At 27.6% G+C, this 12,751-nt stretch overlaps 1 protein-coding gene across 1 annotated transcript; it reads left to right on the forward strand.

Annotated features, from left to right (window-relative positions):
* The first annotated feature begins 482 nt into the window (after positions 1-482).
* Positions 483-11,949, forward strand: LOC132951207 (protein takeout-like). The gene is made up of 5 exons (XM_061022978.1): positions 483-866; positions 7,593-7,836; positions 8,397-8,530; positions 9,272-9,424; positions 10,705-11,949. Exons 1-5 carry the CDS (start codon positions 776-778, stop codon positions 10,857-10,859), a joined length of 777 nt encoding a protein of 258 aa, XP_060878961.1. The 5' UTR covers positions 483-775; the 3' UTR covers positions 10,860-11,949.
* The last annotated feature ends 802 nt before the right edge of the window (positions 11,950-12,751 follow it).

Consider the following 12,751-nt stretch of genomic DNA (forward strand, 5'->3'; position numbering starts at 1 on the left):
GACTATATTAACATGGCCAACGATTATAATACACTTTGAACTTTTTAAAAGATATAATTGCAAATAGTTTTGATTGAAATAAAATAAAATGTTAGATATTTTTGTAGTCACTATTAACTACCTACATTTGCTCATTTTGTTTTTATTCTTTTGGTTTCGAGACCCCTCGCAAATAGTATAATATTTTAAAAACGGTTTCGAATTGTGAAGAATGATGCTACCACCTCAATATATCATCGGATGTTTGTTTAATAATACTATAGATATATAATATATTATATTCCCCTGCAGATCACATATAGCGTATTTGTACGTCACCGTGGCCGCATAGAAATATTGGATCAAGGACGACGAGAAAAAATACAAAACAAGCACATGGATTTGGTGTGCAGTCCACAATTAAATAATATAATAGTTATCATTATGTGCGTACCTATCTATATGTATTTCATACAAGATGTATATATAGGTAGACAAGAAAAATTATCGTTTATTCAGTCACCGGTTTTATATGGACTATATGGGCATCGTATCGATTCATGTACTTATATATCATATAATGATAAATCTATATTGAGTAACTATATCGTATTCCGACCGGGTCCCTTGCCTATATAATATATATAGTTCTATATAACTATTAAATACGTATTTTTTTCATGTCCCATTTTGCGTATTCGATTCGCATATAAATAAATACACATATGTACGAAAATCGGTCGAAAAACTAAACGCATTCACGGTAATTAATATTTAATACCACGAGATATATATAATGGCGCCGAAATTTGTGGTGTTTATGTTTTTGATGTGTTACGTGATCGTGAAAAACGCTGAATCGGCTAAGCTCCAAGCTCTACCGTTACGTGAGTAATATATATATATAATCATAAAATAACAAAATAATAACTAAATAGGCAACACTGAGCAAACACTAATTAGTAATTATTATGTACAATTAGTTAACTGATTCAAAAATGTTTTAAAGTAGGTACCTACCCGTGGGCTACCCAAAATCTAATAATATTTAACACAGATAAAAATCAGTTTTTTTTTAAATGTATATTTAGTTAGGTCTAAGTGTGATACAATTAGAGATGGGAGCTCGGTAAATTTTACCGATAATTTTTTTACCCGGTAAATATTTTTTACCGTTCTAAAATTCGAGTGACTACTCATTTCAGTTGTTTTCATATGCACAACAACGCTATAGTGATATTCATATCTCCACAATTCATGATATAAATATAACTAGTTATATGCCGACTTATATTTATATCATGTACATGAGATCTTCCAGCAAATAATTATTACCAAGACAATTTTTAACACCATCATCTCTGATTTACTTTAAATAATATTTTTAGTCCAATATAACCAATATAAGTTGGAGGTGCTAAGCACCTTCTAGCACCCCCGTTTGTGCGATAAGGCATACTTATAATATATATAAATATAATACTTGTAGTGAGGAGTGGACGAGTGGTATATTGGTTATATGGTTAGCTTATTTATAAAAATGTTATTGAGTTCATATTAAACTTACTAAATAAAAATATTATACAATATTAAAAAATTTAAGTACGTTACCACCATCTCTAGATACAATATCATTAAACGTTTTTATCTTGGAGTATTATTATTGAAAAGTATACCTAGAGGATTTCACACTTCAATTCACTAAGTTTGTGGCATAAAAATGAATAATATTGTACACATAACACTTAATACGCGTGAGCTAGCAATTATATAGTTGCAAAAATATTGATTTTTTTGAAGGTTTTCAAAATGTATTAACCTGCAAAGTATCATAGGTGCAAAGCACAACGAGGGGGGGGGGGGATTGCCGAAGCATACTCGAGATTTATTTCAGCACCCTCTAGCCCGAGAGGTCAAAAAAATTTCAATAAAATGTAGCTAAATATACAAAATAAAATTCCGAATATTTCATTCTACTTAATATTAGTAAAGGGCGTGATTACGGGGAGCGCCATATCCCTCTTCCGTTTTAGATTCTGAGCGGAGCGATGAATTTATTAGTTTTCAATGATGTGTGTGTTTTTGTTTTTTATTCTGTGTACGCGATTAGTAGTTGAAATAATACTTCGATTTTCAACTTCAGTATCTTGTTCAATGGAAAAGTGAAACTAGTTGGCACTTTAAGGAGGTCAAAATTTAAAATTCCCAATAGTTTTTAAAAGCACCTGGGAAAAAAAAATAAAAATTAAGGAAAAACAGGAATTTTTACGCAAAATCGGTTTTTGCAAAATCAATTTTGGATTTTGGTGTTAATCTAAAACAAATGATCGTAAATACATGAATTTTCCACTGAATGTTTAAATTAGCCTTTTCTATACATAAAAAATTTCAAAATATTTTGACTTGTTTTGAGCTGTTTACGGATATACTCAGTCTTCAACTTTTTTAGGTTTTTTTTTTAATGGATGTTAATAAAACTTTATTTGTTGGGTAAAAAAGCTTGACAATTTAATACAAGGCTCCTACTATATTATTACAATGATATTTTAAAAATATTTAAAATCCTTAGTCACAGTTTTTATTTAGAAGCATTTAAAGTTCAAATCTTGACAAAATACGGAAAAATCGCGAAAATTAGCAAATTATTTTGAGTTGAAAATTCATAAAAATTTTCTTTTTAAATCTAAAATTTGAAAATGTAATACAAGATTATCCAAAAGTTTGTCTGCCTTTATCAAAAGAAAAAAATTTCTACAACGAAGTAAAATTAAATTTTTATGAGCGTTGGAAGTTCATATTTTTACAATATTGGATATTCACTCGATTTCTCATGTGGCGATTTTCTTATTTTGTTGTAATTAAAAAAACGTATTACTGTATATACTTGAAAATTTCACTGAATATTTAAATTAGCATTTTCTATAGACGATAACATTTTGAAAATAATTTGACTCTTTTTGAGCTGTTTACGAACATTGTCAGTTTTCAATTTTTTTAGTTTTTTTTTTATAAATATCAATACAATTTTAATTGTTGGGTAAAAAAGCGTGAACATTTAATACAAGGCTCCTGATATATAGCTTAAATGGCAGATAAAAAATATTTAAAATACATAGGCACAATTTTTGTTATAAGCATTTAAGGTTGGAATTTTGACAAAATGTATCAAATTTAAAATTTAATAGCTATAAGGATTGAAAATTTAAAACAAGGTTCCACGTAAATAGGTTATATATAAATTACTTTATTCAAAATAATATCATCAAATATACTTGGTAATATCATAGGCTGACTGACCGTTTTCGCTCAGAATCGTTTTTCTTATACAATGATAATATTATATCATTGAATTAAAATTTAACACCATCCATTACAGTGACCTACTGTACAGCAGAGCGACATCTACTTATCCACCTTTTTTGCTTTGTTGTACATTAATTGTAAGACTGAGACAACGCATGTGGATATATATTGTCCTCTTATTTACATCAGAACTAATATTTTGAACTGTCACTGGTGGCCACCGGATTTGATTTATCTTAAAAAAACAGATTTTTAATGATATTTTATTAGCGCCATTTGTTGGTTAAATATTATTTTACAATTTTCAAAAAAACTGTACCGCAAAGCGACATCCACTTACTCACCTTTTTTTTATTGCTTGTTTTGAATCTTGTCTGAACTCTAAGCACGGAAAGACAAACGAAACCACAATGACTTTTTTGTAATTTTTAACGCAATCATTTTTTTCGAATACCTACCATATTATTTTGTAACTTTTATCATTTTTTTAAATTAATTTCTATTTGCTACTTATTTAAAGTGAATTGAATCCTTTAAACTATTTTAGTTATTTGACTGTTTAGCCTGATCTTTAAAACAAGGCTTCAATTTAAAAAAAAAAATTGTTTTTTCTGTTTTTAGGTATTATAAAATATTAGTGATTATTAAGAAAAAAGTTGATAATAACCATTAGTATAAAAGTTAGCCTACCTTACTTTTCAAAATTAATTTACTATCCCTAAAATAATTCACATTTCATAGGTATCAATAAGTGTATTATTTGTAACTGGATTTATTTAATAACATCAATAAAATAAAATATTATTATCCCTTACCATAGTAAAAAGCTGTGGTCTTGTGCACGTCTCTGTTTGGGTGGAATTTTTAGCTTTGTATAAGACTGGTGGAAAATAATGTAAATGCCTACTAAATCCGAACTCTGCTAATTAAATATGAACTTTGAATGCTAATTTAACCAGTCCAGTTCATCTTGTTACTCAACAACCTTTATGATTTAAAAAAAAAATTGTGCCCAGAAAACTATATTATAGTAAAAAAGGCCCATGGGGGATACATTCCTTGTCACTTCCCATCTCCCTTTCTCATACCACTGTAGTACTGTATATGAATATACCTAACATAGATAATACACCTAACTGGTTAGTGGATATTTAAAGGATACAACAACTTGAAATCTAATTATTAGTTTCTAGATATGTACCTATATAAAATGCAATTAAGCGTAAATATTATATCAACTGTGTTTTTGTCAAAAACTATAGTAAGTAGATTACAATAAGTACATAGCTATTTATTAAATAGATCGTATGCAATGCAAATTAGAAGTTTATTTTAGAATTTAAATTCTATATGACCATACCTATACCATACTTATACCCACTGACCACTACCCAGTTTTTATCTGAATTTTGATCAGGAAATTCAACATATGTAAAAATAAACATCTTTATTAATTTGATTAATTATATAACAGAAGCTTTTGTTTTTGTTATATAATAATGTACATTTCCTTCGACGATAATGACCTAATAACGATTGAATGCAGATATTATATAATTTTATTTTCAAATTATAATAACTATCTTTTCATTATACTACTATATAATATAATATAACAAATATAGATATTATACAGCGTGAATTGTTGTGTATGCTTGATTTTTTGGAAAATTAGAAGGGGGATACAAAAGTGTAAGAAAATGTGAGTACATGAGTATTAAAATGCCTTATATTGATTAAGATATAATTAAAAGGGGTACTTATGCCCATAATTTTTGAAAAAAAGATGTGGGACTTCTTAAGGCGAATTCTCCCTAAATTCAAGAACTGGTTGTACGTCTATTATATTGACATATTAACATAATATATTATATATATTATATATGTTATACATAATGTCCCAAGTGCGTCCATAAAAAATATGACTATGTCTTAAAATTAAAACTTTTTTTTTATTGCATATATCTATAAAATATATAGATAGTCCATGACGTGTATCCCAGCTTAGTTTTATAATAACTTGTGTAATTATGGTTAGTATAATTAATAATACAGTATGTCGTAAGTCGTAGGTATTGAAAGATATTTGTTTAAATATGTATGAAATACGATAATGATCTATTATACAGAAATACAGTTGGTATTAACTGAAGTATCGTAGAAATTATTTTTCTTAAAAAAATTAATGTAGGTAGGTCGTGGGCATATGATATTCCAATAAATTTAATGGACGTAAACATAGGTACATTTACAAAATAGATTAATAATGCCTGATCTAATATTTAGTTGTGATCATGACGCTGTCGAGTTATATACCTAATAATACACTTCTGAGGATATATCTATAACATATAATTAATAATAACGACATTTTAAATTGTATACATAACCAGATAGGGTTAATATTAAAATAAAAAACATAAAAATGACCTTGTTAAAATAGCCGACACCATACAAAATATATATGAACCACTTCAAAGTTAATATAAAATTAACCGCATTATAATTAATTTCGAACATGTAAGTATGTTACTCAATAAGTTTGTAACCGTTCATCAAAAAAAATAAAAAATAACAAAAATAAATACTGACATTGACATATTTTGAAAATACGTTTGGCTCAAGGCGGGCTACGAACAACGCTATTAATCATATTATTTACAACGATGATCTTTAATTTATTAAATATTAGATCAGTAATTATATTTTTAAACCATCTTAACTGTATACAATAATATATTAATATTCATTGCAATTTATTCCTTGATATTAACCATCTAATTCAAGGGTCAAAGAATTATCATTGGCGCAACTGGGGGGGGGGGGGCTTAGCCTCCCTGACTAAGATTTAACTCCCAACAATATCCCTTTTCGATTTAGATATAGGCTCCTTATGGGTTATTTTAAATGAATAGTTAGGCTTAATAGTTAGTTAGTTAGTTGGGCTGTAACACCCCTTCCCCCCCGTATATAAATAGAAACATTTATTTCTAACTCAAAATAATTTTGTGATTTTCATGAATTTTGTCAACATTTTACCTTCAGACGCTCATGGTTGTGAATTTACCCACAATTTTTTTTTAATTTCCAGTAACTAAAACTTATGAGGTACATTATGTTCAATTTTCAAATTTTTTGAAAAGGTAAAAGTTTTTTTATCAATAAAAAAAACTAATTGAATAAAAATTTGATTTTACTTATTAATAGCTCAAAACAGTCAAAATATTTTTTAAATTGTGTGGTGTATAGAAAATGATAATATAAACAAACAGTAAAAATGTAATGTACCTACGTCTAATTTTTCTACATCTAAAACCAAAATTAATTTAGGCAAAAACTGATTTTGAGTAAGAACTCCCGTTTTTCTCGGTGGTTTTGAAAACTACTGAGAATTTTCGATTTTCATCTCTTAAATGCACCAACTAGATTCACTTTAATTCATTCTACCAGAAGAGTTAATGAAATTGAAAATTAAAGGATTATTTTGACTACTTATCATGTATACACACACACACACACACACACACACACACACACACACAAAACACACATTTGTAAAATCATTACATTCATCGCTTATTCGCTCTTGGAATCTAAAATATAAATTAATTAATTTGAAGGTATTATTCTTATTTTTTTTAAAAACCATATAAAAAGTCTATTACTATTAACTATATATTATACTTATAATATATATATATATATATATATATATTTAAACAATAACTAGGTATACGTAATTCATTCAATGGGACTGAAATCAAAGTGATGAATTATTATATAATAACATGCCCACTAATGCTACTATTAATTATTATTATATATAAAATAAATGTTATGACTTATGAGCTACCCATGCGTTTATTGCCTACGTCTTGCAGACGTGCAACATGGCAATTTTTCATTCCCTAGTTTCAATAGTGTGCTGTTAGTTTTGATATTAGTGTGAACTGGCCAATTATCAAACTTGTAGGTAAGAACCGTGATTAAGCGTTGGTGAGTTTTTCGATGTTTTAATTTTCAAGCAAAAAATTGGTAAATTATTACAAATTAAAAATGCTCATACCTCGCTAGAAAATCAAAATATCGAATAAAAGCCGACGCTTATAAGCGCGGTTCTTACCTACAAGTTTGATAAATGATAATAGATCAATTCACTTTAATATAAAAACCAACAGCACACTATTAAAAAAAAAGGACAAAAATTTGTTATGTCGGTGTGTAAGACGGAGACAAAAAATGCATGGGTAGGTTTATCTTAAGGATGAATCATGAATAATGTAATTTTTACGGTTAATAAACGGTTACAGCGTCGTATATTGGTAAGGGCTGTCTGAGGGACGACCCAAACCTAAACGAATGCGTCGTGCGCAAAGGAGCTCCGGTAATTGAGCGTTTAGTCAAAGGTGACCCAAAGTACCGGATACCGAAGTTAGATCCTTTGGTCATACCAGAGTTAACGATCAAGCAGGGTACCAAACAAGTAGGTCTGACGATGACGTGCAAAAACTGCGAGCTGCACGGACTAAAAGAGACGCGATTCGTCAAAGCCAGGTATGTAAACAACGTTTATACGTTTTGACTCATACATTTATGTAACCTCACAACGATGATGTCTCAAATGCAGAAAACTGATAAGTGATAACAGAGTAAATATTTGAATTAAAAATACATTTATAACCGCAATTGGAGTTGTATTAAACAATGATACCTACCTAATCTTAAATTTAAAACTTATGAAAATTAATTTATAAATACTTATTACGACTGCCTTATAAACGCACGTGACACTGACACACCGTGAAAACATAAAATTATACATAAGTACATAACATTGGGAAGAGTATTTAGGTATACATAATAATATGGTAAAACTTAAATTAACATGTCCAAATGTAAGAATATTATTTTAAAAAATCTACATATTATTAAATGATTTTATTAATACTTAAGTAAAAATAGTTTCTTATTTCTTAAAATGATTGCATAGAAGTTTAATTTGGTATTTCGAAGTAAAATAATTTTATAAGAATTCTATAAACGTTATCACTTTTTGAGTAAATGTATGGTTAACTTAAACATCGTCTTGTATTTGAAAATTATTGTATTAATAGAGTGGACGAGAAAAAGAAACACGTTGAATGGGACTTTGAACTCGATCAATGTATGTTTTTGGGACAATATTCAGTGTCAGGACAAGTCCTAATATTGCCGATCAAAGGCGACGGAGACGCCAATATCACAGTCAGTAAGTACTGTTTAAGAATTTGGTTTGTTATGGTAAATTTACGTGTCAATTACTGTACATAACACCATAATACCATAGATAACTACATTAAAATTAGAGATATTTACTACCCAAAAAACAGCCAACAAATGCCATTAAACATAGGTATTATAATAACAACTATTGTCTAGCTTTCGTAATCATTGACTAAAAGCTTTTCCGATATATATAAAAAAATAACAACTATATAATAAATACTGCACTGATATTGAATTTAATACATTTTTAATTCCTATAGTATAAATAATTAAAAGATAACCATAATGTTTGGGCTGTGGTTGCAGTTAGTTAGATTTTAGTGAAATTGACAAAAATAATCAATAAATACCTACAATTGGGTCCTACCTATATTTAAAAAAAACATGTTGCGATAATATAAACGATTTAATTAGTCTTGTAGGATAGGGGGAACAGACCAATAGACAAATTGCATTTATTAATATATGTACAAATTACGTACAAAATTAAAAATATACCTTAAATATTCATAAAAAATGCAAAAAAAATGCAAAAAATAGAAAAATTACATAATATTCTAAATCGTACAATGACCCTAATAACTTTGTTAGCACATGTATACATTCATTGTAAGCACGTCTTATAAAATTGAAAGTCATCAAAATTCTATCTCTAATTATTATAATATTTATGGTGCTGTTACCCGTTTTGTTAGAAAATAATTGAACTTTATGAATTGTTTAGACGGAATAACGTTTACGTATTTGTATGACTACGATCTAGTCAAACGAGCAAATGAAAGAGACTATGTTGATATCGTCAAGAGTGAATTGAAGTTCAATGCTAACGGAATGAAATTGAAATTAGATAATTTATTCAACGGAGACAAGCTTTTGGGTAAGTGCACATGGTATAATACATTTTAATCTATATATTTCATATTTGCTTGCGTCATGCAATTGTTGTGGATTTGTATATCATTCAACAAAATAAAAATTACTGAAAACTATACAGTATAGCTATTATTATACAAGTTGTAATATACATACATTAAGATACTCGCATAACAAATTATTTTAGTAATGTACTAATGTATTGCTGTGGGTACCTCCTAATTGTAATATTATTTAATTTAATAGTATGTCAAATATGTAGATTCACTTTTTTTTTTATTAATAGTGTATATAACTATATAAGTTATGTATCGAGCAGGATAAAACAAAATGTATGACCTTGTTAATTATTTTTTACCAAACTTTATATGTATATTAAATTACCTAACTACTGAACGTATTTATATATTTATGTCAAAATCTAAATAGAAGATAACCTTGTCAAAAAATAAGTATATAATCAACAAATTTATATAGTACTATAGTAGGTATACAATAAGTACCTATAAATTACATAAATCTATGTCATTACATAAATGGCTAAACATATAATGGGCAAAATGCATATTTAGTTAATACAGTTATTTCATACACATATTATAAAAATATTATACTACATTATAATTACATTATGTACATTTATTATTTATAAATAATTGTATATAAGTACATTTTATTATTACATAACTGAAAACACTGAACAATAAATATTTGTACATTACCAGTCACCAGGTAATATATATTAATATATATATTGTAATTTTTAGAGCACCAAGCTTATAATATATTGAGGTTTTTTTACAAGTTTTTACTGCACTAGCCGACTTTTTATCATCTGAAAAATAATAATTTCAGTAAGAAAACTGCAATGTGAATCAGTGTTTGTAAGAGTCACTCAGTGGCGCACACTCAAAAATAAATAGGGGTAGCATATTGAATTAGTTAAGTACCTCTATATTGGGTAATAGGCTAATGACTTTATCCTATAATTATTCAATAGCTTATTTTTAATTTTTTTATATATAATAGAATTTTTATGATCTAAATATTTTGGGGCCAGAGAGTCCAACCACCCACCAAAAAATCAGGCGTAGAAGCTGCTACCTTTGAACCCTCAAGTGTGCGCCACTGAAGGCACTTTAAGTACTAATGAAAGAGAGCAGGATTCAATAGTTATTACATTTACGTACCTATATATTATTTGAAATGTTTTAGTGTCGCCTGTATATATGGCAGATAGAAAATCGTATTTTTAATGAACCCTTTTCATTTTGTACATTTCAGGAGATAACATGAACCTTTTTCTAAACGAGAACTGGCGGGATTTACTGAAAGAGTTTGGACCTGCCATTGGTGACGCGTTCGGAACGATAATGAAAAACACGCTGGGATCGGTGTCTGACCTAGTGCCGTACGACTTTATTTTTCCAACTAGTTAATTTATACTTCGTATCTACTTATCTATTATAATTTATTGATATACATATTATAATTAGTGTTATAAGTCTAGTATACCTACCTACGTTGTATTGATGTGTAATATTAGATTAATTCATAGTAACTATATTATAATGTAAGCAGATAGGCTGCTATAATTAATTATAGATCATAATATAGCCGACCACTATAAATGCCAAAATCAATTATGATTTTTATAAGTGCATACCTATATAATATATTGTAAATTAGTGAATATTTACTGATTATTAACTACATGAATTTTTCATGCACTATAGGTTAATAAAGCAACTGCAGCAGTATTTTTTTTAAATTCCTCAGCTTAACACAACTACCTATAAATATTAAATAATAATGAAATAATAGTTTGGTAGGTTATACTATTATACAATTACAATTATTAGGTATCAATGATATCTAGATGTTCCTAATGTTATCTTTATTCTTATAAAATAACTTGTTATAGTGCATAAGATAATGTTCATTTGATATTTTTAGGCCATAGAAAATATAAATAAATAATTTAAAAATATTACTAATAGTAAAATATAAGGTATTAAGGAAAGTACATGGTTCAATTTTCAGAATTGTTACAATAGCTAGATACTTCATGTCTTCATCGATTAAACCTTCATGCATCTTTCACCTGCTGGCTGCTGTTATATTTTTAATGAAGATATTATACAATAATATAGGTACCTACTATTGTTTAAAATGTGGTTTCCTATATTATATATTATGTAACAATAAGATCCATCATAAATATAATATGAATCCGTTAGAAATTTATTTTACCTGTGCATGGCTAAATTTGGATTGTCTACTGTCTAATTTGTATTACTTTCTAGTCTCTAGAATAAAACTGATAACACATGTCTGTAAAATCATCTACAAGAAATATAGTACCTAAATAGTTATATACCTATATTAATTGGTAATATCTAATAATAGTAATAATACGCGTAATATTGTTAGTTATAAGTAGGTAATAGGTATACTAATAAGAAAAGTGTTATCAATAATATTATATTGTATTTATTTATTATAATTTATAAATATATGTTTTGAAATCGCAGTATCTAAATGTCGTCTTTTATAGTTCATAATATTATTATACTATTTTATACCGGTTTTATCAAGTTAAATATTGAAATACGAAATCGTTATAATAGACAGCTAGGGAGCTATTGACGGTTTTACCTCACCCATTTTAGCTTCCTTTAAATTTGTATGGCTAATAAAATCGGGTCTGCTGAATACGATAGAAAACTGGCTGATTCGTAGACCTGCTCGGGTGGGGGGAACAGGTGTCTCAAAAATCAACTGACTTTAGCTCCTCAGACACCAATACCAAATGATTTGAAATAATCAACAAATATCTCATAAAAACCATAATCACCTGATAAAAGTTCAGATTCTAACATGTAAAAAACAATTATACATTTTATAAACTAAACAATTTTATAATTTTGTATACAATTTTAATTACTGCTTAAATTTGTTTACATGTTAGAATCTAAATTTGCATAGCAGATAATTTCTTTATCATTGATTATCATTTAATATTGATACATTGCTTGTAATATTATAATAGTTTTTAATGTTTTTTGTTATATGTACTATAGGAAAAAAGGGACCTACGCAGAAATACGTTTCGTGGGGTGTTTTAAATAGTCGTTATTAAAAAAAAATTATATGATATAAGAAAACACAAACATTTCGGGGTTGCACAAACATGTTTGAACACTTAAATCATCATTAAAATTGCCCAGTACTTTTTAAATGCGTCAGGAAAAACAAACAAAAAATTAAGGAAATCTTGGGAACCAAATTACATATTATTAAAACCATGAATAACGATATTAGTTATTTT

The sequence above is a fragment of the Metopolophium dirhodum genome, chromosome 8 (assembly GCF_019925205.1).
Source record: "Metopolophium dirhodum isolate CAU chromosome 8, ASM1992520v1, whole genome shotgun sequence".
Taxonomy (NCBI): Eukaryota; Metazoa; Arthropoda; class Insecta; order Hemiptera; family Aphididae; genus Metopolophium; species Metopolophium dirhodum.